Below are 24854 nucleotides of genomic sequence, written 5' to 3'. Positions count from 1 at the left end.
AAATGGCTCTAAGTTCGGCGTTAGCGTCTGTCTGTAGAAGATATGTAAGAGTTAGTATGGTGGGAGATGATCACAGTTTCAACCTCTTCATTGAAATACTCTCATCTTTTAGTATTATGGAATAAGGTTGATTTATAATTTTTCTAATAATGGAATTTGGAGTAGTAAGCTATTTATTTAATTTATTTGCCAATATAAGATGATTTATTATTTCCCAATAATGGAGATTATTGGTGTAATAATGTTTTAATTCGAGATTGAACAACAGTACAACACCATTCACGTGGATTTAGACAGATTTATGTGATAGACCACATTTGTAGTTATTTTTGCTTTATATCGTGTAATAAACTTCCTCAATGAAATTATTTTGTTTGATTTCTTAATTTTCAATTAATATTATAAGTACAAAACATGTATCCATTTTCTCTTTTTTTTTTTTTTTTTTTTTTTTTTTTTTTTTTTTTTTTTTTTTTTTTACAAACAAAACATTATTTATTCATTGAATTATTGCTCTACATACCTTGTCAAAAAATAAAAATAAAATGTCATTACATACCATGTTCATTCGGTCATTCCTATATGTTTAATTCATTTGACTTCTGCACAATTTTAATGCAATCTCTAACTATTATTTCTTTGGTTTATTCAGCTGCAACACTTTATTCATTTACAAATGTACAATTATGAAAAATAATTGTTATATTCTTACATAAGGTACGTAATTTTAGATTAATTATGGAGTACAATGTATATTTTCATAATATCTAACATTTTATAATTGATATTAATTGGTAACTAACAATTAGTATTAACATTAAAAGTCAACCCTTCAAAAAAAAACATTATCAGTCAAAATTGGTGATGTCAAACATTCATTTACGGTCACAATCAATATTGCAAATAAGAAAACGGAGGGAGTAATATCTTCAACTACATATTAATGAAAAATTATAGAAAGTTCTAATTACAAAAATTATTTGCATTGAAACAAATTCATCCAATTTTGACCACATGAATAGTAAATGAACTTGTGATCGTAGTAAATTCTACTCAAGACTATTATTCAAAGTCTTATAATTCTATGGGATACATCTCGGGGTCATATGATGTCGTTTGGAACCATATATGATCATCATTTGTTGTCATAAATGTTCGTGGTAGGCTTGAATGAATGAAATCGGTGCAAGTTATAAACCGGTAAATTGGTCGTTTAAAGGCAAATAGGATGGTTCCACCCATTAAATTGGACTCCCGGGGGGTATTAGGGACTATGGTAAACATTTCGGCAATTTTGATTTCTGGGCAAAAAAAAAAATCAAAAAATTCCAAAATTGATTGAAGGCTAATATTCACGTTTTTTGAGAAATTTTGGAGGTTTCGGGGCTCGGCGTATAAAAGTCTTGATATTTAATGGGATACATCTCGAGGGTCATATAATGCCGTTTGGAACCATATATGATAATTATATGTTGTCATAAATGTTCGTAGTAGGCTTGAGTTAATGAAATATGTGCCAAGTAGTAAACTAATCTTGTGAACAAAACAATGCATGGACGCTTAAAAGAGTGGAAAATAAAATTCTATCGTATCAAAAATATCTTGTTTTAATATATTTAAGCAACTAGATTGGTAGCAATAAAAAAAAATTAAGACATACCATGTCAATCTATAATGAATAGAGAGAATAGAGAGTTGTGTTTCGTATTAGCGTATACACAAGTACATATATACAACATTAGGGTTCGGAACATAACTACGACCCATAAGCTATATACAACTATATGGGCTAACAAAAAAACTAAGACATACCAATTTTATTTACAATCAATGCATTCTCATTCATTCTTTGTTCGCATTAAGTAAAGCGATCACCAAAGAAACTTTTGAGTATTCCAATCCCAATTCTTTTATCACAATGTTCTTCTGTTATTACATTGCTAGCAACTTTTTGAACAAGTTTGGATATGTTCCCCCAATTATGTATCAAATATTATATGACGATCCAGTAACTCTTCTTCTTAACCCTTATTTAGGGTTGTGTAGATATATTTCTCAATTTTCTTGGTAGGAGGCAAGATAATTAATATAAACTAGTCTTCTGGCCCGTGTAATGCACAGGCTGTTTATAGGTATATAATACTACGTATAAAAGTTTAATTTATGATATATTTTTATTGAAAAATGAATAGTTTATAAAGAATAAGAATGGGTGATAGTTAAATGTAATGGTAGAAGGTGTTAATATAAGTTGGGGGAAAATGAACCAAATAGCATTCACATGTAATGAATTAAAGCTAGTTTTTTTTTTTTTTTTTTTTTTGAGAAAGTGGATAAAAAAAAAAAGAAATGTTAAATGAGGTGACACGTCGCATTGGTGATAATAAAGTTTACACGTGGCATTAGTGAAAAATAAAATTTGTTACATATGGCATGATATGATATGAGAATTACAGGGGGGGTTTATGTATTTTGAGTGTGGCTCTTTGGGTTGTGTTGTGTGTTTGTTTTGTTGTGTGTGTTGAATGATTGAATGCCCATGACATATATTTATAGGTGTAGATGGAGCTTGGAAGAAATAGCTGGAATATTCCAGAAATTCCTCAATCATTCTTGTATCCATAATGTTCTAAAAAATTCACGAACCATGTATGTTAATGCTCTAGAACATTCAAGTATGTTATTAATCTAGAGAAATCATGAGCAAGTAATGATCTTGCTTGATCGTTCCGGAAGCCTATAGAATATGCACAATACTCCACCAAAATGATGGGCTTAGAAAATTTGGGCCATACCCAACAGAGTACACGTCTCATGTTTTGAACATACAATCTAAATCTTTTTTCTCGATTCTCCAAGGCGGTTTAGGTTAAACTTGACAGATGTATTGTGGTTAGGGGTGGTATATGATGATAAATGTTTATAAAGGGAAGTCATTATTGCCGCACCATTGATAGGGTTTCGTCAGAAAATATTCTTGAAAATTTGTCTGATCATATTGTAATTTGTGGAAGAAGTTGTTTTATGATTTTTGTGTAAAATCAAACCAATTTTGTGTTTTATTAGTGTTGTTGAAGTAACATAGAAGTTTTGGATCAAAAGGAGAATGGATGTAAAAAAAGAATTCTAAAAAGGATTTATATAAGGGTTTCTTCAACAGGTTGTGGCAGTTTAGTCGGTTATCAAGAAATGAGGAATCTGAAATGAGATTTCTTGATTTTCTTGATTTTTGGGTTAGTAAATATCTATAACCGTTTTTTTTTGGAGGTAAATAAATTGTTAGTTGTGACAATTTAGTCGGTTAGAAACTGAAATAAGCTTTCTTGATTATCTTGTTAGTCCATTCACATGAACTCTAAAGAGTTAATTAATTACTATTTGCGTGTGCGTGTGCATCTGCATTCGAGCGTGTGCTCTTATTTGCCCTATATTTTTCTGCTAATTATTTGTCATTGAACCCTAGGAAATTCATCTATTCTATCGTGTTTCAAAATTCATTATTGATCTAATAATATATATATATATATATATATATATATATATATATATATATATTAATCGATGATTAAGTGGGATTGAATGGATTATTCAATGTTTACTCGTTTTGCGTGTCGAGATATATCTCAATTTCCGTGTTCGTTGTTATTTTTTGTGACGAAAATTGCTCGAGTAAGGTTTTGGGGGTCATTTTTACCCTTAATGGATTCAAATTAAGCTCAGAATTCGCAAAAAAATAACGAAAATACCTCGTTTTACGTGTCGAGATATATCTCGATTTCCTTGTTCGTTGTTATTTTTTGTGACGAAAATTGCTTGAGTAAGGTTTTTGGGGTCATTTTTACCCTTAAAAAATTATGTAAGGCCACTATGTTCATTTCACTTTTTTTTGCAGTACAAAATTTGATTACTGAATTAGAATTATTTTTACTGAACATTGTTTATTTTTGGACAGGTAAGGTAAATATATTAGATGTGTACGGTGCAATAGATGTGGTGATGAGGTGGGTATAACGTAATAAGAAGGGTGGAGGATATGGGAGGTAAGGTTGCGACGAAGGATGCGCCACAAAGGCCCATAACCTGCTAAGGTGATCTGATGGTAAGTGCTCTAAGAGCTGTTTGTGATTCTGCAAATGATCTTCTTAGCCATATAATCATGGTAATAATTGGCACATATTGGGGTCCTGGAGGCCATTTTTGCTAAGCTAGCTTTATGCTAAGCTTAAAAAAAACTGATTTGGGCAATGCTCCATGGTTTTTTTTGTTTGTTTTGGGTTCGTTTAATTGAAATTTACGCATTCAACTTCATTAAACAACATTCCCGATCACATTAGTGGAGAAGTTGTTTCTAATTGACCTTTGCTCTAATGTGCTCCAACTATTTGCACATGTACAGTAAATAAGTAACGCTATGTTCTATGATCAATCTATAACTCTTATAAAAGCCCCAAGCACCCCTACTGTAGCAATTTTACTATTCCTTATGAACAGAAGATTGACGGTTTTGCCCTCCCCTGCCCTTAGCACCCTTCTTTGATTGACTTGATTGACAGGGGTGGTTCGGTCATTTCACTTTGACAATCCAGCTGTTCTGAATAAGCTGACGCGTGGCATTCATCTTTCTGATTAGCTATGTCTTCTTTCTTTTTCCATTGTTCCTTCCTGAATTCTACTTTCTTTTTCCATTTCGTTTATGTGTTTCCTTCTTAATTATTTCCTTCTTGATTATTTCCTTTTTAGTTGTTTCCTTGTTAATTATTTCCATTTTGAACGAGTGTTGCAGCGGTTAGTTCGATGGCGAGGTTTCATGGAGCTGCTGTAATTGCCATGGCTATTTTTGTCCTTTTGCTTAGGAGGGAAGCGTAACTCATTCTCTCTCTTTCGTTCCTGGTTAGCTGGGTCTTGTTTGTTTGTTTTTTTTTTTTTTTTTTTTTTTTTTTTTTTTTGTAATAAGGGTGTTGCATTAATCGTGTTTTGTAAGGGTGTTGCATTAATCGTGTTTTTTTTTTTTTTTTTTTTTTTTTTTTTTTTTTTTTTTTTGCAGCTGTTAATTTCATGGAGTGGTTTGATGGAGCTTCTTTGGTCGCAGCTCTGGATCTGGTTGTTGAGTAGTGTGAGGTGTGTTTAATTATTGTTTCTCATTTTATTGCGAATTAGTTTAATTATTGTTGAGTTTGATGATAGAAAATTGTGAATGAGCAGCCCATTGTTATGTTTTAGCTTAGCTAATAAAATTGTGAACAGAAAATTATATTCTTGTAGATTTCTCCTATAAATTAATTAAGGATTAACTTAGCCTCAATGAGTATGTTGGTGAAAATTTGGCTTTGGAAATTACAGTGGGAAAGTAACTTGGCTTTGGAGACTACACTGTTCAAATACAGTATTTATACAGAATTGTCTGGTAGTGTATGTGTATATAAAATTTGATAGAGGGGTTTTACTGTGTATTTATTGTCCTTTTTTTTTCCCCTGGGGAGATTAAAAAATGGTTGCTTTTTTGGTGAATAATAGAAATATATGTTCTTTTAAGTTGCATGTGTATTATTTAATAGTTTTTAGAGGATAGATATTTGTTTATGATGTACTGGATCAATTTATATGGTGTAGCTTTTTTGGCTAATAAAATATAATATATATGTCCTTTGCTTTATTCTTTGCTTTCAACTTCTGTATTTATATATACTGCATATTTGGTTTGCTTTCATTTCTTTTACATTTCTGGCTTGCTCCTTCTTTATCCTCTGACATAAAAAAGGTTGGTTTGTGAAACTTTGCTGGGGTAATTGTTTAGCTTGTAATTATCTCATAAAAATGTAATGTGATTGCTGAAATTCCACATGGATCTCAATTATACAGACAACATTGGATAATGACTTAATGAATTTTGAACTTTTACGCTACATGATCACCTGGACATACATTGAACTACAATTACTTACTTTACAATTATGAACTTCATACTAATAATCTAAAACGAGTTATTTAAAGTTAATATAGATTTCTGGAACCTTGAATTTGGTTAGATAGCTTATTTTTTTTTATTTTCTGTGTTTTCTGTTCTCTCCTTTTTCTTTTTAATTTTTTTTTGAAAAATTAATTGAAAAAAAAAACATAATTATTGTAGGTCTGTGCAGTTGGAGCGGTGTTGTTAAAATTGCTTGCTGCTATTGTTGGTAAGTTTGTTGAGATCTTTTAAATTAAGATTTTACAAGGTCACTTAGTTTTCTTAGATATGTTGACTTTGGCTGTAATTTGATTGTAGTTTTGATTTAGTGGATCTGTATGTTTCTTTAATTTTAATTTTTGCCGGTTACAGGTTATGGCTATTCAGTTAAGCAAAATTGCCATTCCATTTCGACCTCTTTTAGGTCAATTGGTTGACTGTTTAAATTTTCCTAAACCAATTTATGGTTTTATAGATAAGGATAGGAACAATGCCTGCGTTCGTATTAGAACTGAATGTGGCAAGTCTGAATTTGTATTTTTCGGTGGGGAGGCTAATACAGTTCAGGAGTCGCAAGAAAGGGCTGCTCAAAAAGCTGTGCAAAAATTGATGAGCTAGTTTGGGGTGCAGGTGAGTGATTTTACATCCGATAGAGCAAGGATGTATCAGCTATGCAATAAGCTTTTTAAGCATAAGGTTGTTGAGTTATGTCGTGAGAAAGGAATAGAGATGCCTACTGCTCAAAAGAATTTGGGAAAAAAACCATCTAATGAAGTTATCCATGTGACAATTGATTTTGTGAGCTTTTTAGGAGCTGTTGTTACAAGGACTGGAGCAGAGGTGAGTCCATTAGAGACTATTTGGGTTGAAGATTTGGGTTTTGTGTCTTGGCTAACAGTGTCTTGCCCACATAATGGAGCTGAAATGGAATGCATATATAGTGATCCTTGTCCTGAGGTAACTGGTGCAAAGCAAAAGGCTGCTAAAAGAGCTATTCATTACCTGGTGACTAAGTATAGCTTAGAGATCATTGATGCTAATTATGGTGCAGCTTTGGAGAAGAGTGTTGCTTGTAATGCTTTTAAGAGTAGGTTTTACCAGTTAAAGGAACACTTGGCTGCCAGAGAAGAAAACTTTGCTGGTGATGAATGCTTGACTCCTACTTCTGAAAGGTTTCAGATACCTAAGGTTGGTGTGCCTCCACCAGCTCCAATGAAAAGACGTTCTGCTACGCCATTAGATGCTGCATCTTCTTCTACCATTAGAGTTTCCGAGCCTTTAGTTTCTGGCATACCTGAACTAGAGACTGTTTGGAAGCGCACAAAGTTTGCTTAGGTTATTTGGAGTCTTAGTTTAGTATTTTGGGTAGCAAGATGTTTGCCTGATTAAAGGTGTTTAGGTTTAGTATTCACATATGCCTCATATTATCTAGATTTCTATCTTTCCTTTTGTTTTAAAACTTAAGTCTAAGAGTAGTGATTGTTGAAATATTTCATTAGAAAATAGACTTGTATGCTGTAACTGAAATCTAATGTAATGTGTATTTTGAGTAATTAATGGATGCACTTTTGATTTGCATGTTGGTTCAAGAATATTTTATAATTTTACTGTTTATTGCATGGCTTCTTAATTTAATAATACTCTTTTGTGTTTGATGTTATGTATGTTCAGCACATTACATTTGCCTAATAGCCTGAGTTTATGCACCAGACATTTGTCATGTAGGCATCCTCTATAGTTTTAAAATCTATCTGAAGTTGTCGTATAAGGTTTTTGTTTTTGTGTAATGCTTCTATTATTGTTTTTTGTGTTTGTTAAGAATGAAGAAATAAGGATTGACTAGATTATAATCTGAAAGTTTTAAAATGTCAGATAGTTCATTCAGTCCATAAAGTTTTGTTAATGTAGGAAAGGATTGGCGCAGCTTGCTCTTGCGGTTGGGTTTTCAGATGCCAAATTTTATGAGATTGCTGGCGGACTAATTGGAAATCTGGTGGTAATTCAATAAGTGGGTCCTTGTCTATTACATCATAAATACGGCATTCTGATAAATTGGTGAATTATTAGCTTTTGTTTTACCTTGTCATCTTTTTATCTGTTTAATTACATACTGGATAATTTGTAAGTGTAATGAGTCTAATTATTGGTTCATATGACTTCTTTGCTAACCTAGCATATATTTGCATTTAGCATCTTTTGTTTTGGGGATTGAAGAGGGATTTTTTAGAGTAGATGAAGAGAACCTTTGAACATCCATAGAGTAAATAAATTGGTTAAACCTCCTCCGTTATTTTTAGATGCATCACTTTAAAAATGAAGGACTACTAGGCAATTTTTGGAGTACAGAGAGATAGAGAGAAAAAATAAAGAGGGCTCATGTAATGTAGGAGAGATAGAGAGAATTTATTAATTAAAAGGAAATTGATGCAAATATTGTTAGTGATATGCAGATACCATTAATAAGATACAAAGCAATGTAGTGGATTAGTAGAATTCATTTTGTTTTGTTTTGTGGCATTGAAAATAGGGGGGTATTGCAATTAGAACCTGAGATCAGTGTCAAATTCAGGAATTACTGTACAGCAATTAGAACCTGAGATCAGTGTCAAATTCACAGAATTTTAAGCAGAACAAATATTGAACAGGTAAACATCTACTTAGAATCATTGAGAGAAATGTGCAGGTTAATGTATCAAGTTGATAGAATTTTTGTGGATTTAATTTGCAGAGCCTCTCATTTTACAGACCAAAAAACATCTTCTGAACTGCAGCTTCGGAGAATTTAATATGTTTTCTTTTTACAGTAAATGACATAAACAGGAATCATCAATATCCTGTGCGCATTGTTGAGATAGCTTGATCTGCACCAAAGTAATATGGGTATGTCTGAAAATTGACATGATGTTTAGGAAGGATTTTTTTATATATGCTCATTGCTATACTCATTTACGATGTTTGTTTAATGTTTAAAATGATGAGTTATTGCTTTTAATATGTATATGATAGCTGATGCACCTGTTAACTTTAAGAGACCATCAAGTAGAGGGCGGAAATCAAAGCGAATAAGTGATTTGATATCAAATCATAATTCTTCTAGGTAAAGTACATGACTTATAATAATGGATTTTATTTTTTGTGAAGCAAATTCATAAACTCTTTATGCTTTGCACAGTCAAGCAGAACAGTCAAAGTCCAAAAAGGCAAAATCAAGACCTTCAAAATATACTGTACTTGAAAGTGGGTATTTTTCCTTGGTTTAGGTTTATAAAGTGAATATATATGTAGTGCTATTTAATCGGAACTGGTGTAATTTTCTCTTCGTACCTCTACAGAAAGACCCGTGTCTCTTAGAGTTACACCATCAAATGCACAGAGTTCAAAGCAGCTAAGGGATGCTGCTAAAAGTAAGCCTTGGTAGAGATTTCAGTTAATAGAGTTAACACTTATATGCTGTTGCACAATACAATTATCTTAGATATCCTTTTATACTATTACAGAAGCCCCTGCGGCCACTTTAGGAAGACCATTACCTACGCAACCCTTAGAATTATCTCCGCCTACCTACTGTGCTGAGTGCGGGGCTAAAAAGTTTGCGTTTGAAACCCTGCATTTCTGCTGTGGCAATGGTGATATTAAAATAGTTGCGAATGAATATCCCCCTGAATTAGTGAGACTTTTTACTTCAAGAGATGAAGATGATGTGCATTTTAGAAAGTATGCTCGATTATACAATAACCTATTTGCCTTTAGTTCAATTGGAGGTAAAACTGACAGAGAAACATACAAAGGTATATATGTCTTTAAATTACATGGCCAAATATATCATTCTGTACCAGACTTAATACCAGATGAGAATGGTCCAAAGTATCTACAGCTTTATTTCTATGATGGCCAAAATGAATTGAAACACAGAACAAATTGCTTTCCTGAATTAAGACAGGATGTTATTGACAAATTAATGCAAATAACTAAAGATAATCCATATGCAAGATTTTTCAGATCTTTGAGAGAAGTAAATGTCGATGAAAGTACTAACATTATAATAAATTCAAACACTGTGCCAGATCAAAGGGTGTATAATGCTCCCACTTCAGATGAAGTTGCGGTTATCTGGCCTGATAGTGTTTCATCAAGTCAGAGTTCATGGCCACATGTTCTTGTGACAGCAAAATCTGCGAAATCCCATCGGATTGCCCATTTTTATGGGTGCTATGACCCTTTACAGTATCCCCTGCTATTTCCAAGAGGTGAATGTGGTTGGCATCAGGGTCTAAAAAAAACTTCTTATGGTGGAGATAGGCAAGTGGCAGCAGAACCTGATCCTATTCAATCATGTGCAGTGAACACTCCGGCAGATTTTCTGGATGCAGAAGCTGCTCGTAAGTTCCTATCAAAACTATGGGATTTTTTGGTTAATTGCTTCTTCGCCTATGTTCCCTTAAAATATGCTTAGTTTGAATTTTTTTTTGATTTTAATGTGTATAGGAGCTTCCGGAAGACATACGAAAGCTGATAAGAATATCTCTGCAAGGGAGTACTATGCTTATAAGCTTCAAATTAGACCAGGAAACATGCTCTTAAGAGCAGGCCGTGCATTTCTGCAATACATCACAGATATGTATATCAAGGTTGAAAATACAAGGTTAGATTTTTTCCGGCAAAATCAAGATACAATAAGAGCAGATCTTTATAAGGGTATTCTTGACACAGTAGAGAGTGGACAGACAAGTGCAGCTAATGTTGGTCATAAATTCATTTTACCACCATCATTTATAGGAGGCCCTCGTGATATGAAAAGGAGATATCTGAATGCAATGGCTCTTGTGCAGAAATACGGGAAGCCAGATCTCTTCGTCACTATGACATGCAATGCAAATTGGCCAGAGATAAAAGCCGAACTAGAGCCCGGTGAGACTGCCCAAGACCGACCTGATTTAGTTGCTCGTATATTTCGGGCGAAGTTGATTGCTCTGAAACAAAAAATCAAGAAAGACATGGTATTTGGAAAAGTGGCAGCGATGATATATGTTGTAGAATTTCAGAAAAGAGGATTGCCGCATGCTCATTTCTTGTTGATTCTAGAACAGCAGCATAAGATGAAATCTCCTGCTGATTATGATAGGTATGTTTGTGCAGAGATACCTCCTGTTACTCAGCCTGAACTGCGTAAGATTGTATTAAGGCATATGATGCATGGACCATGTGGCCAATTAAATCCAGAGTGCCCTTGTATGAGAAAGAAGGATAATGTCTTTTCTTGTAAAAATGGATATCCAAAACAATTCACCGCACAAACAACGACAAATAAAGATGGTTATCCTTGTTATAAGAGAAGTGATACTGGAGAACAAGTGAAGGTCAGAAATGCCGAGTTAGATAATCGATGGGTTGTACCTTATAACCCTTATCTCGCAGCACTCTTTGATTGTCATTTAAATGTAGAGGTTTGTTCGACTATAAAAGCAGTGAAATATTTATATAAATATGTTTACAAAGGACATGATCGAGTGGCCTTCAATATTTCGGCAGAAGATAGAAATTCAGGAGATGAAATTGCTCAGTTTCAGTCAGGAAGGTGGGTGTCACCGTGTGAAGCGGCTTGGAGAATTTTCGGGTTTGATTTATTTAAGATGCATCCACCAGTCTTACCTCTGTCTGTTCATATTCCAGACATGAATACTGTCTGTGTACGCCCGTATGAACGTCTTGATATAGGTATTGCAAGTGGTGTTTATGCAAAGACTCAATTAACAGAGTTCTTTTGTATGAATGCAGCTAATGATAATGGTCTTGGTTACTTATATGGAGAATTTCCAGAACACTATAAGTGGGATGCTTCAGCAAAAAATGGTCCAACCGACAAAATAAAAACTCGATGGTTGGCCGTTTAGCTTTTGTGGCTCCTTCTGAAGGTGAACGCTTTTACCTTCGACTACTATTACTGAATGTCAGAAGTCCAAAATCTTTTACAGACTTACGCACAGTTCAAGGTTATGTATGTGCAACTTTCAAGGAAGCATGTCTTAAAGCTGGCATTTTGGAAGAAGATGATGCTGCAAGCATTTGTTTGGCTGAAGCAACTGAAATTCAGCTCCCCGGGGCTCTGCGCCGATTGTTTGCAACTGTTCTTATATTTTGCCAGCCGAGTGATCCGGCAGAACTATGGCGCAAATATTATCCTGCATTGTCAGAAGATTTTGCACAAAAGTACTCTGGTGCAGAAAGCAAAATTAAGAAACTAACTGTAAGATCAGTGGAACAACATTTAGAGGCTATGGGGAAGTCATTATGTGGCTGTGGTCTAGCTGTTTTAATGGATAACAATGATACTGAAATTGATAGAACAAAAGACATTCAAGATGCACTAGATGCTCCGATTCCTCAGGCTTGTATAGACAGCCGAAGCTTGCTAAATCCAGCACAAAAGGAAATATTTACATGTATCATGCAGCATATAGTGGAAGGAAAACCAGGGGCATTTTTTGTAGATGGTCCTGGTGGGACTGGCAAAACATTCTTATACAATGCACTTTATGCTGAGATCCGCCTTATGAATAAGATTGTTTTGCTAACAGCTACATCAGGAATAGCCGCAACAAATATCCCGTCTGGTAGAACGGCACACTCAAGATTCAAGATTCCAATGGATAGTGATGCTTCATTAGCCTGCAGCGTTTCTAAGCAAAGTAGTTTAGCAGCATTAATAAAAGAAACGGCTCTTATAATATGGGATGAAGCATCAATGGCAAACAAACAAAATCTAGAGACTCTAGACCTTCTGTTACAAGACATATGCAATAATGATGTAATATTTGGTGGAAAGGTCATTGTCTTCGGTGGAGATTTCCGACAAGTGTTGCCTGTTGTCCCTAATAAGACTCAGAGAGAAGCTGTTGAAGCAAGTGTAGTGAGTTCTTATATATGGCAGCATTTAAGAAGATTCAGGTTAACTGAGAACCTAAGAGCCAAGGAAGATCCTTCATTTTGTCAATTTTTGCTTGCACTAGGAAACGGTGAATTGCAAACTTTGGAAAGTGATTTTGTTGAGTTGCCTTCGCAAATAGTGCAGACTTTCCAGCCTGATGATGATCCAATAGTTGGATTACTTGAATCTTCTTTTCCGGAACTTGGTTCAGACACTTTAGATCCTCAAATTTTTTCTAAAAGGGCTGTTCTGACACCTATTAATGAGGATGTCGATAATATAAACTCTTTCATGATTGAAAGATTCCCGGGGGAAGCCATAACTTATACAAGCTATGACAGTATTCTAGATGATAGTGGCAGCGTATATCCTACAGAATTTCTAAATAAGCTATGTCCGGGAGGAATGAGTCCTCACAATCTTGTGCTAAAAAAAAACTGCCCATCAATATTGCTCAGAAACCTTTTGCCCTATTCGGGTCTATGTAATGGAACACGCCTTATATGTAAAAGGTTTTTGCCCAATTTAATTGAGTGCGTGATTTCTGTCGGGCAGTATCAAGGGGAACATGTTTTTATACCCAGAATCAAGCTCAGGCCATCAAGTTCTCAGAAATATCCTTTCCAATTTCCGAGGAATCAATTTCCCATCAAACTGAGCTTTGCAATGACCATTAACAAGTCACAAGGGCAGACTTTAGATCAAGTGTTGGTTTATCTTCCCCGTTCATGTTTTTCACATGGTCAATTGTATGTGGCTCTTTCACGGGCACGATCTGCCGATAAAGTGAAGGTTATATCAGTAGCTCCTTCTTTACAGCATTCAAAGAACTCTGTTAAAAATGTGGTATCTTATACTGTCCTAAAGTTAGCAGGAGTCATCTAACCAACTATGCATTAACCAAGAAAAGTGAGTTTATTTTTCATTATGCAGCACTTTTTTTGACACCAATAATCAGGTTAACAGTCCAAAGCAGCTTAAATTAATAGCTTATCATTTTTACATTGCAGGAAAAAGCTCTTCAAGAGAAGGATGAGCCAACAACTTATTGATGAGCCAAGCCTCTAAAAGCTATGTGCATAATGATAAACTTACTAGGGTGAATTGCAAAGCCTTTTATATGTATAGGATACAATTCAAGTTGGAAATATTCTTAAATTAAAGCTTGGTTTATTTTACATTGCAGGAAGCTTGTATTTAGGAAATGAGGAGATATTTGTTCAACTTTAGGATGTTAAGATGCTAAAAAACTCTACATTTTGGGGCCAAAAATTATTCTTCTGCTTGGTTTTTAGACCTATGTGGTACACATTAGCCCACTAAGGTAAATTGTATAACTTATGTTTTGAAGCATGGAAAATAAGTTAATATTAAAAGCTATTCAGTATTTTAAATTTTATGTACATTTTTTTAGCAGAATTCCTAAAGTTATGCTTTGCTTATGACAGTGTATAAAAGCAATTCCCCTAAAAATAGGAAGATTGTTCCAAAAGATTTTACTGAATTGTGGCTGTCATAATTTGAGATTTGTCACATAAAAAATCTACCATTATTATATTGTTTATAAAGGGACTTACCTTTTCCAATGTTTGAAAACTAATTAAAAAGTACAATGAGCAGCCCAAATTTCTTTTCCAGAAGTATGGGCTCAACAGTATAAACAGTGACAAGGATTTAAAAAAACCAATGGCTATTCAGAACACTATTACTCAAACCAAGCACAATACCTGTGCTCTATTTTCTATTCTTATATTCTGTCCTAGGTAATATAAAGGGATTTGCTACTTGGCCTTTTGGTTTTTCCACACAACAAAGCAAACTTACCAGAAACTTAATTAACCATGGAAGGTATAGTTCTCTCTTTTACAACATTCCTTGCATTTTAGTTTAATTTTACTTGTGCATATTTTTATTCCTATAGAAATTTCTTGTGAGTTACTTGATTAGTTAGAATTAGCTAGATAAGTGATGAAAAATTATGCATTTCATAAAAAGCTGCTACTAACCAGAATATTACTGGAACCATTTGCATGCACAGATCAGAAATACAAAACAACAAGACAGAAGCCAGAATATGTGTACTTGAATCAATTAAATGCAGCAAGCAAGGCTTATATAGTAAGGGTGGTTGTTGCTGAAAAAGGAAGGGACATACTATCTTCCAAAAAAACGGTCAGATTCCAGACTTTACTTCTAAAGGATGAAAAGGTATGCATTTATTACTTTATATGTGACTATCATACTAAATCTGCTACATTTATGATGCAATTGAAAAACTACACTGTAAAAAGGTTTCACATACTAAAATACTAGAATATTGAGAATAGAAAACCTTCAAAAGATCGCATTGATTAGCTAACATTCACATAAACAAGACTACTATTTTTAGATCATGTTTGAGTGCAGTTTAATTCATATCAGGCAATATGGTAGGCTGTACAATAATTATAGTAACAAATAATAAAAAACAGCTTGACTGATTATATTACTTTACTATTTTTATATTGTGATTTAGCTTTTAATATAATTTTAGTTATGCTGTAATCAATAATCATACTCAGATTAACATTTAGTTACCTGAATTATACTATAAATTACACTATAATGCAATTCCACTTATGTCTAAATGATAAAAATTCAAGTGAAATATTAGCTTTTTAGATTTATTTTACAATAAGAATAAAACCACCTTCTAATAACGCTACTCTACAGAGCTTAATGTTGTTAAAAGTTTTGAATGGCTGCTTATCATTTATAGTCAATTACATCAGTGATAAAGTAACTTTGTCTGAGCAACAATTATATTAAGCAAAGCACATATTGTATGCAATTTAAATCAAAGAGCAGTGACGCCTTATTCTCCCTACCTAACAACAAGGTATATATAGTTAAAATTTTTGATGCATAACTATAATATAATGGTTATGGTCATTGAACTTAATTACTGATGTCTGCTTCACAGGGTAATAGAATGCGCGGTACTTTATTTGGCGATCAAATTGAAGCCTTTGATGAGGCATTACAGTACCTCGGAGAGTATGACATTTCTGCTGCGCCAATTAAATTCATTGACGAAAAATGGAGGACTGAACTTGATCAGTTTCCTTACCAAATGACTTTTGGTAGTAGAACTGTAATTCAGCCAGTACATCCAGAGCTTGGACCAATTCTGCCCAACTATCGACCAATAGCAAGTATACCTCGTGCGGTAGATCCTGATGAGAAATACGGTATAATGCACTTACTAAACAATCTCGCACCAAAGTTAGATAATTAAAAGGCTAACAAAGTTGTCTTAATTCACAGATGTCGTAGGTGTAGTGTTATTTGTAGAAGAGGAGCCGAGGAAAGTTGAAGCCAGAGATGGAAAGAGAGAAAGCTGGGTGCGAGAAATAGTCATCACTGATCAAAGGTTCATTTTCAAAGAACTAAATGTTCGGATATGCCAGATATATAATTTGGTACAAATTACAAATTAAGATCACTAAGAATATGCATTTCATGTAACAGCTGCGATCGATCGCTCACCATCTCAATGTGGAATGACCTTACGGCAGGAAATTACTTCGACAAATTACCTACTTGGGCAGAAGCGTTCAAGGTTATAGGATTCACGGCTCTTAAACCATACACTCGTCGTGGTAAGACAGATATTACTATAACTTACGTAAATGGTTAATTGCGATGAATCAATGATCCCATCTTGGTTATATTAGGTTTTTCGATGAATTCTGCTATGTCCACTCGAATAATATATGAACCTGAGGGAGAAGAAGCTCGTGTGGTGTCTGATTGGTAATTTCCTAAACCTAAACTAACAAAAATAATAGCCTTTACAGTGTGCTGATATACTCTTTAACTAACATTGTGTCAGGGCTAATCTCTTCCACCAGAGGTTAGTAGATAGACAAGCAAGAGTCTTAGATGTAAGGTACCCAAGTGAAAACAAAAAAATTGTTTCCATTGCTGAACTAAAGCAGAAAAAGGTAAACATTAAGGAATTACTGCCTGTTTTCAGACGTTCATGCTAAACTATAATCAAGTATACAGATTCTAACTGATATTCATAAATATAATGTACATGTATCCAAGTAACACCTTGCAAGAAGAAACTTTATGGATTGAAGTGACTATTCAGGATGCTGAATTAGAAAAAGTGAATGCATATACGAGCTGCTCAAACTGCTGCAAGCGCACCAACCTTCCAATGCAGAAGCGCTATTCTTGCTCTTCTTGTTTGAACAAAGAATGCATCTGCACTGAGAGGTATAAAACAAGTTTCCTTTTATATCCATTACTATTTATTAATATTCTAGATGACAATGCTTACTTTACATTTGTACCAGAATTTCGTTCAAATTTGAAGCTAGCGACACCACAGGAACTATGGCATTCACCACTTTCAACGATGATACAGAAAGATTATTCAGGAAAACTGCAGCTGAAATTTATGCCATTAAAGAATCGGTAAATTAATTTACGATATTCTTACCTTCTATTTACTTTCCAGCTTATATGTGCAGTTTAACCTTACAAAGAATGTTAAAAAAACTTTGCATTCAGAAAATTTTCAGCCTATTTGTGCAGTTTAACCTTACAAAGAATACTAAAAAAACTTTGCATTCAGAAAATTAGAGTTATAGGCAACAATATGCTTAGACTTAGGATTAATCATTATGTAAGACCAATAAAGCAATCTACTTACATGAAATCAGTGCTTATACAGATTACATTTTTATTTTATATGAGTAACGATTCTACACGTGCTCTTTCAGTTAATTCTAATGCTTGCTGTTATAACAAAATCAACGCAGGATGATCACAACGCATTCAAGACCATTCAAGACTTACTCAGCAGCACACCGTTCTATATTAAAGTTGGACCTACTTGGCACTTGGGTCAGAACAATGTTCTGGAGTTATCCTCACACCCAAGAAGCTGAGCAACTATCTGCTGGTTACTTCAGCCAAGAAAAAGATGCAAGTGAAAAGGTTCCAGAGAACACTATTGAGTCAGGTAATTCTGAACCGTTCATTCCTACCCCAAACTTGAAGAAAAATTCTGACAAGCATACACAAGAAGAGCCTTACACTGAAACACTTGACACCCCTCAGCAAAGTATTAAATCACTTAAGCGCAAGAAATCCTTAGGAAAAAGTCCTATGGAATTTGAAAGTGAAGAAAGCGAATCCCAAGTGCCACTATCACAAGTCGGGGCGAAAAAGAAACTTTGCTTTGGTGGAATGACTACAAAGAAGGACACTGCAGGTCAAAATCCTACAATACCTTTGGCAAAGGATCGTGTTGAAGATGTAGCTGAGCCTCTGGGATCTGAGCACAGGCAAACCACACCAATTATTGTGAAGACTGAAAAGGTTAACAAGCCATCTGTTGAATCTGCCACCAAGGAAAAGTAGTCCCTGAACTACTAAGAAACTATATATGCTGCTAATGAAGTATTGAAGATTATCTACTTAAGGTGCACTACTTGAAAATCTTTTGCATATTAAATCTTTTGCTAGACTTTAAGTATATGGGCAACTATAAGAACTTCGCTTTCGCTGGGACAGTAGATCAGCATATTATGATAAGGACAATAGATAGTTGCCGAAATTTTTTATAAAAGCTCCAGCATCGTGTAGTACTAAACTTCAGTTTATCTCCAGAATTTCATGTATATAGGAATTAGATGCTGTGGAGAGAAATATTTTGAGGAGTTTTCCAGGAACAATAGCAATAGTTAATGTTCCTGGAAAACACCATACTAGGACTATATTCTAATGTACTGCTAAATTAATGTGCATGTTAAAATATATCTATAAAAAATATATTAGTTTATGTATATTGCTTTTCGTGAAATTTATTACATTGCTTTTGGTGAAATTTATTACTATGATGTTTGTTTAAAGCTGCTTGAATTATGATCAAATAACTAACACAATATTGAGAGCAGTAAGCTTTCAAAAGATCACATTAATTAGCTAACATTCACGTAAACAAGACTTTTCTAAAAAAAACCATTAATACATATAATACAAATTACTAAATATTACAACCGTAGATAGAGAAAACTCCATAATAGAAGATCAACACCAACTGACCAACTTCATATTGGAGAATTTTACACGTTAGATGGCTAATAGCGAAAAAAGTTTTACATATCATTAGAAAAAATTGTATCTTAAAGTATATAGTGTAAAGTCACGATATTACCATGTAATATAATTACTATTACTTAATAAATGTAATTTAATATACTTTTAAATTATTTTTTAATATTGTTCAAAATCATAATAAATATGAAACTATTTTTATGGATCATTCCACCAATAAACGAAATATTTGAAGCAATTACTCACTAGAAAAATTCGAAAGGATCTACTATTACAAAAAATAACCAAGGTAGATACATTCACCAATAAAATTAAATTATCATACATTTTTCAACTACTATATGTACATTAAAGTGACAACTAAATGAGGTAAAGATAGTATTGATTCTGATTTTTTATTTTTGGTTTTAATTTCGATCAGTAGTTTGCAATTCATAGATGATCAATACAATGAGCCCATGAGCCTACGGCCCATAGAGTATACCAGACCTAACCCATTTAGACTAGACACTTGTGTATAGCCTATACTAGGATTGAACCTTAATCCAAAAATTGTCCTTTTTTAAGGTATTGTCAAATGCAAAGTATATTAATTAATTAATTATAATAAAGTTAAAGTATGCTTTGCATACGTCAGTAGGTATGTATTTGTTTAAGTTTGATTTCTTTTTAATTATTCCTTAAAGCATGAGCAAGTGACCATTATTATTAATGTATTATTTATGATATTGTAACTATTTAAACAGTTGGATCAAATTAACATGAAAACGCATAAAATTAGATAATTCTCATCGAACTTTAAGATGCTTTATTATGACTCAAGTCATTATAAACCACATCGCATTTTATTCCTTTACAAAGGAATTCGAGATTTGCTTATTTGTGCACAACTAATATTCAATGGTATGGAACTAAAGTATGATAGACATCACTGTATTAAATTATATCCAATTACATAAAAAGAGATGCTTTTATTTATTATATATATATAAGTAAAAAATTTAAAAAAGGATGCTTATATTATTTATACATAAGACCAACTTGAAGCTTTGTAAATATTGATGTAGTCATACTCACTACCTCTTTCATAAAACCGTACTCATACTTAAAGTCATGAAAAATAGAGTATCAAGAAAGTGCAAAATATGTATAAAGTTTGTATAACTCTTGTTATTTCCAATAGAAATGCATGGTAAGTGTTAAACTAAAGAATATTGTAATACCTAACTTGCCTAGAACTCCTAAACAAGATAAACTCTCCAATAATACAATATTAACAAATATAACAAACGAAACTCTAATACAATATTAGCAAAACGTTGATTCTGCTCCATCTATACGATGATAATCTGTGTTAAATAGTCTAATAAAACAGCACCACCAACAATCAAATTACGGCGAATTAGATTAAAGGATAAACAACGACTAATTAGACAACCGTTGGGGGACCGCGCGCGTTGCGCGCGGGCCAACAACTAGTTTACTCTAAAAGTAAAGGGAAGATGTAGCTTTGACTCCATTGGAAATTGAAAAACCTATTTATAATAATCTTATGTAGTTCCAAAGTTTAGAAAATAACAATAATGAGTCAGTATACATACAAATATAATCATAATTCATAAATCATCAGTTTGTCAGCATGTTGCTTATCTCTCAAACATAAGCAAGCAACTAGTTACTTTGTTTGTTGTTACATCTATTGCACATTTTCATCATCCTTTGTTAAACAAACTAAAAAAAATCAACAATTACTTTACATATTTCAAATGATTGCGATTTCGGAGGTTATACTTTCGTTCATCACAACTCACAACAGAGCTTTCTGACTTTCTTTCCTCTTTAACTGGTGAGTGGTGGCATATAGTTTGGATCTTGATGAATGCTTAAATCTTCGGGCAATTCGGTCTGGATCGAATATGATGCTATAATGCTATATAAGATATACATATGAGAAAATTTTATTCTTATAAATAAACCAAACATGGGATGTATATTGTATATATGAAAAAAGAGGTACTTATTACTAATATCGTGAAAAAAAATAAAAAAAATCTGATTAAATGAAACGTGGTCGAGTAATATCAGCATCTTTGATTCCTCGACAGCATAGGACAATCCACTGAACGGCTTTGATCAACGATAATTACAGCATTCTTGAAAGACTCAACATCCACAAAATACATATCACGACGATATAGTATCCATTCCCGGGATCCCATAATCATCTCGCAACAGATTTACATTGGGCATGAAAACTTTACAAACCAGTCGAAGATTAAGATCGCAAAGGAGCAAACTATGTACAAGTTCAATCATATCATCGGTATTACCCATAAACTCTTTCAAGAACTGGAGTGATGGAACGATGAATGAATTCAACCCTAGATATAATATGGACGAGTTGTTGTCCTCCAAAAGATGACATATATCATTAAGTGTGAAACCATAATTCAGGAATACCTGCACCTTTGGTTTAAGAGTCGTGTTTACTTTGAACGATAAGATTTTAGGCGAACACTATACCAATATTCGAATATGAGACTCCCTGAATCCAAGGTAGGAAACAACAGAATCGGCATTTGCGAGGAAATTAAAGTCAGCGACTGTTTTCGCACCTCGATTTCTCCAGACTTGTAATTGGGGTGCTTCAATAATGGGTTTGTTACTCCTTCTTTTGTTACTCCAACACTCACCAAGTTTCTTCGTGGAAACTAGATTATTGGCTTTTTCCCCTGGAAAGCCCTAGACTAATTAAATAATTAACCAAGAACGGCCTCGTGATCGTGCTCGTGCTCGTGCTCGCGCTCAAGGTTGAAGTCGAATAGGGTGGAATATGGCGGATTTGGATTTGGAGGAGACTTTTGATGCAATTGCTTGTGTTGTTGCCTATTTTCAGCATCTTCTCTTTTCTTTTAATTTGGTTCCAATTTAGAGAATTCAAGATGGTATATGAATATGGCTATCAAAATTATATTTAAGAGGAAGATTACATGATAATTAGGGTTACATGATAACTCTAGAAGATTTCACTTTTTTTTTAAAAAAAGAAATAATATATTGAAAAAGTTATACGACATTTGCATAATGATTTAAATTCGACAAATACATGACAATTTAATTAAATAAAAACATATATAACCACTGTTGCATATTGTACATTCTTTATACCTTCTTTTATGTGGTTAATTAACTCTACACTTATATAAAAGATTACCCAAAAGTACTCAAAGTGTTACAAAAGATATTAATATTTCTTAATCGAATACAAAAGTCAAGTGAGAATGTTGAAATAATCGAATTGTAAGTGTGAATTGTTATTTAATCTCTTCCTTAATTTCAAATGAAACCAAACTAAAGGACTGGACGGAGTAATAACCAGTTATAGAAAACAAATCGCAAAAAAAATATAATATAGAATATGAATATGACTTATCTATCTATCACGGCAAAACACAAGCTAAGTCAATAAGGTTCATGATTTGGCAAACCAGAACATATGCCAGCAAATTTAATTGATATTTGAATGCGGTAGCCTTGTCCGTGAATTTCTATATGGACAATGCAAGACTCGTACTTATTATCAGCTTCAAACTCTACGGTCCCACAAACAGCAACATCTTCTTGATTTGGATTATTTGCAACCCACAAATTTGCTTCTACTATTAGGGAGTCGTCTACAGGCATCGATAAAGCTGATTTTGACAAAGGAATTCGAAGTTTAGATGACTTTGTGGTTAGCTCGATTGGCTGAGTTTGTGGTTTGTCAAAGAGTCTGGTTTGATAATATTTCTTGTCATAGACACTCGAATAATCGTGGCTGCCATACCGAGCAAAAACACACCCATATACATTGGCAGATGACCGAATAGGATCATCAATGAAGATGGTCATGTCTATGAAAGCCGTACATCCATTGCGAAAGATAATGTAGTGCACCGCTGCATATCCATGCGCACCTTCAATCACTGAACATATGCGCTTACCATACCATTCAAACAAGGGACATATGCCGATCCTCCCGTTGCTGATTTCAAGATCCTTAACTGGATCCTTAAGATATAATCTAATTCTAGAATGCATTTCAAAATAGAGAGTCCACCCACCTCTTAAAGATAGCATGCGCTTACCAGGTGAACAAAATTCGGGATCACTCATGTCTCGGTCAAATACACAAAGCTTATGAACATGGTCGATTGTAACCCAGCCACAAACGGAAGGACTTTCATTAGCTTTGCTATCATGCTATCGATAAATATTGACAGCACCTCAACTATTCCGTGTCCACTAACTTGATACAGCTTACTCTCAGATGAATGTGTGCTCCTAGCCGCATAAACAAACAAGTCATATATATAGTACTCCGTACATGCGTGCACTCCAAGAAGCAAAAAGACATAAACCAATGTACCTCAAGGCATTTTCGGGTAATGGAAGTGGTTGATCAGAAATCATCTCAAAAATGAAAATTTCACTTTTTGTCAGAAACTACCTAATAAAACTTACTCGTAGATTTTGTGAGTCAAATTACCTAATACCACTTACCAGAGAGTTCATTTGTGCATCTCTATCTTTGGTCTCATCATTAGATGAATGTGTGCTACTAGCCACATAAAGTACAACAAAAAATAAAGTCATATATATATATAGTACATGCAATGCATGCACCCCAAGAAGCAAAAATACATAAACCAATGTACCTCAAGGCATTTTTGGATAATGAAAGTAGTTGATCGAAAAGCACCTGAAAATGAAAGAGATGCCAATTAAGATCCTACATTTGCCAAAATAAACTGAATTGACATCTACTAATTAAAAAAGTTAGTGTGCTTAAGTTTGGGAATAAGAATTTCACTTTTTGTAGAAATAGCTAGTTTACTAGAGAAGTTGTTGTAAACCATAATTATTACCACTTACCAGGGAGTTTTTCTGTGCATTATCTCTATCCTTGGTCTCATCATCACTCTTAATTTGTGATAGTTCTATTTATTTTGATGTGTATTTTTAAATGAATACGGGTTATAAAAACTACTCCGTAATATGATATATTTAATACATTATAAGTGTTTTTCTAACTGTAAAATTTATGTTAAGAAAATGATAAGTTTTATAGTATACTATATGCCCGTGATTGATGTTAAGGATTGATCTTCTCAATGTAAATATCTTCTATTATTTTGTAGATATTTTGTACCTTGATTCTAGAAATTTTAATCAGTATATTATACTTCGTATATTTTAGCCTTAATCGATCTCCTCCTTATTCTTAGCTAGGGTCTATTTTCTTCATCTTAATTTCAATTCAGTTCAGTTCAGCTCTGTGAATCAGAACATATTCTTAGTGATTGAGTGATTGTAATCTTGTATAGCTTAACTTAGCCAAAACCCTTACCAATTGTATATTATATATATAATGGTTTAATGAGAAAATAACAACTTCTTTCATAATTCTTTTTCTTCTTTTTTTTGACAAGAACTTCTTTCATAATTCTTACGAGTATAATTGACAGGTTCATATAGGATTAATAAATACAAGAACCTCTGATTAATTGCAATATTGATTGTTAATTGTCATGTATTAATTATTGATATATCTATACTACTTGTTAAAAGGGAATTTAAAGAATAACATGTATACTAACTAACCCCCTAATACCATAATTTAAAGGGAATTTAAATAATGAATGCATGTATTCAATGTACATGTAGCGTTTTGCTTCAATTGATCCAAAGCACCGGCTTGAAAAGTATCAGAATTCAGAACAAATAAGAGCTGGTTTCCAACCATTTTTCTTTTGATAACGGCCATATTTTTTACATGTAGTCGTCTTTCCGGACCCGGTTGAAATAAAAACCAAAAACAGGGGAAAA

The 24854-nt window shown here is 33.5% G+C and overlaps 3 protein-coding genes across 15 annotated transcripts; all 3 read left to right on the top strand.

Annotated features, from left to right (window-relative positions):
• Positions 1 to 4576: 4576 nt before the first annotated feature.
• LOC110681915 lies at positions 4577 to 12090 on the top strand. 11 transcript variants are annotated; one of them, XM_021858078.1, is made up of 12 exons: positions 4577 to 4890; positions 5045 to 5118; positions 6128 to 6176; positions 7856 to 7943; positions 8475 to 8592; positions 8676 to 8827; positions 8954 to 9044; positions 9120 to 9184; positions 9280 to 9351; positions 9445 to 9735; positions 10012 to 10326; positions 10433 to 12090. In XM_021858078.1, the coding sequence occupies exons 6-12, from the start codon at positions 8824 to 8826 to the stop codon at positions 11836 to 11838; spliced, it is 2244 nt and encodes a 747-aa protein (XP_021713770.1). In that variant the 5' UTR covers positions 4577 to 4890; positions 5045 to 5118; positions 6128 to 6176; positions 7856 to 7943; positions 8475 to 8592; positions 8676 to 8823; the 3' UTR covers positions 11839 to 12090. The 11 variants fall into 11 exon arrangements, with proteins under 11 accessions (XP_021713770.1, XP_021713767.1, XP_021713766.1 ...); XM_021858075.1 differs by having other exon boundaries at positions 7856 to 7955; positions 8752 to 8827; XM_021858074.1 differs by having other exon boundaries at positions 7856 to 7955.
• On the top strand, positions 11893 to 13924 carry LOC110681758 (ATP-dependent DNA helicase pif1-like). Its single transcript, XM_021857884.1, has 3 exons — positions 11893 to 11901; positions 11961 to 13718; positions 13883 to 13924. The coding sequence occupies exons 1-3, from the start codon at positions 11893 to 11895 to the stop codon at positions 13922 to 13924; spliced, it is 1809 nt and encodes a 602-aa protein (XP_021713576.1).
• On the top strand, positions 13885 to 18715 carry LOC110681917 (replication protein A 70 kDa DNA-binding subunit B-like). Of its 3 annotated transcripts, XM_021858088.1 has the most exons (10): positions 13885 to 14720; positions 14911 to 15080; positions 15835 to 16102; positions 16179 to 16284; positions 16383 to 16513; positions 16589 to 16667; positions 16747 to 16858; positions 16960 to 17138; positions 17219 to 17339; positions 17687 to 17957. In XM_021858088.1, the coding sequence occupies exons 1-10, from the start codon at positions 14714 to 14716 to the stop codon at positions 17813 to 17815; spliced, it is 1302 nt and encodes a 433-aa protein (XP_021713780.1). In that variant the 5' UTR covers positions 13885 to 14713; the 3' UTR covers positions 17816 to 17957. The 3 variants fall into 3 exon arrangements, with proteins under 3 accessions (XP_021713780.1, XP_021713779.1, XP_021713778.1); XM_021858087.1 differs by lacking the exon at positions 17219 to 17339 and having other exon boundaries at positions 17011 to 17138; positions 17687 to 18715; XM_021858086.1 differs by lacking the exon at positions 17219 to 17339 and having other exon boundaries at positions 17687 to 18715.
• The last annotated feature ends 6139 nt before the right edge of the window (positions 18716 to 24854 follow it).

This window comes from Chenopodium quinoa, unplaced genomic scaffold, assembly GCF_001683475.1.
Source record: "Chenopodium quinoa cultivar QQ74 unplaced genomic scaffold, ASM168347v1, whole genome shotgun sequence".
In the NCBI taxonomy this organism is placed as follows: Eukaryota; Viridiplantae; Streptophyta; class Magnoliopsida; order Caryophyllales; family Amaranthaceae; genus Chenopodium; species Chenopodium quinoa.
This window is presented reverse-complemented; position numbering and strand designations above follow the sequence as displayed.

Coding starts and splice junctions, on each gene's coding strand:
- LOC110681915 (XM_021858082.1), top strand. Junction 9,352..9,444: donor GCTAAGGGATGCTGCTAAAA/GTAAGCCTTGGT, acceptor ATACTATTACAG/AAGCCCCTGCGGCCACTTTA. Junction 10,327..10,432: donor TCTGGATGCAGAAGCTGCTC/GTAAGTTCCTAT, acceptor TAATGTGTATAG/GAGCTTCCGGAAGACATACG.
- LOC110681758 (XM_021857884.1), top strand. Junction 13,719..13,882: donor AGAACTCTGTTAAAAATGTG/GTATCTTATACT, acceptor TTTACATTGCAG/GAAAAAGCTCTTCAAGAGAA.
- LOC110681917 (XM_021858086.1), top strand. Junction 15,081..15,834: donor TACTTCTAAAGGATGAAAAG/GTATGCATTTAT, acceptor TCTGCTTCACAG/GGTAATAGAATGCGCGGTAC. Junction 16,859..16,959: donor CTGAACTAAAGCAGAAAAAG/GTAAACATTAAG, acceptor ATGTACATGTAT/CCAAGTAACACCTTGCAAGA.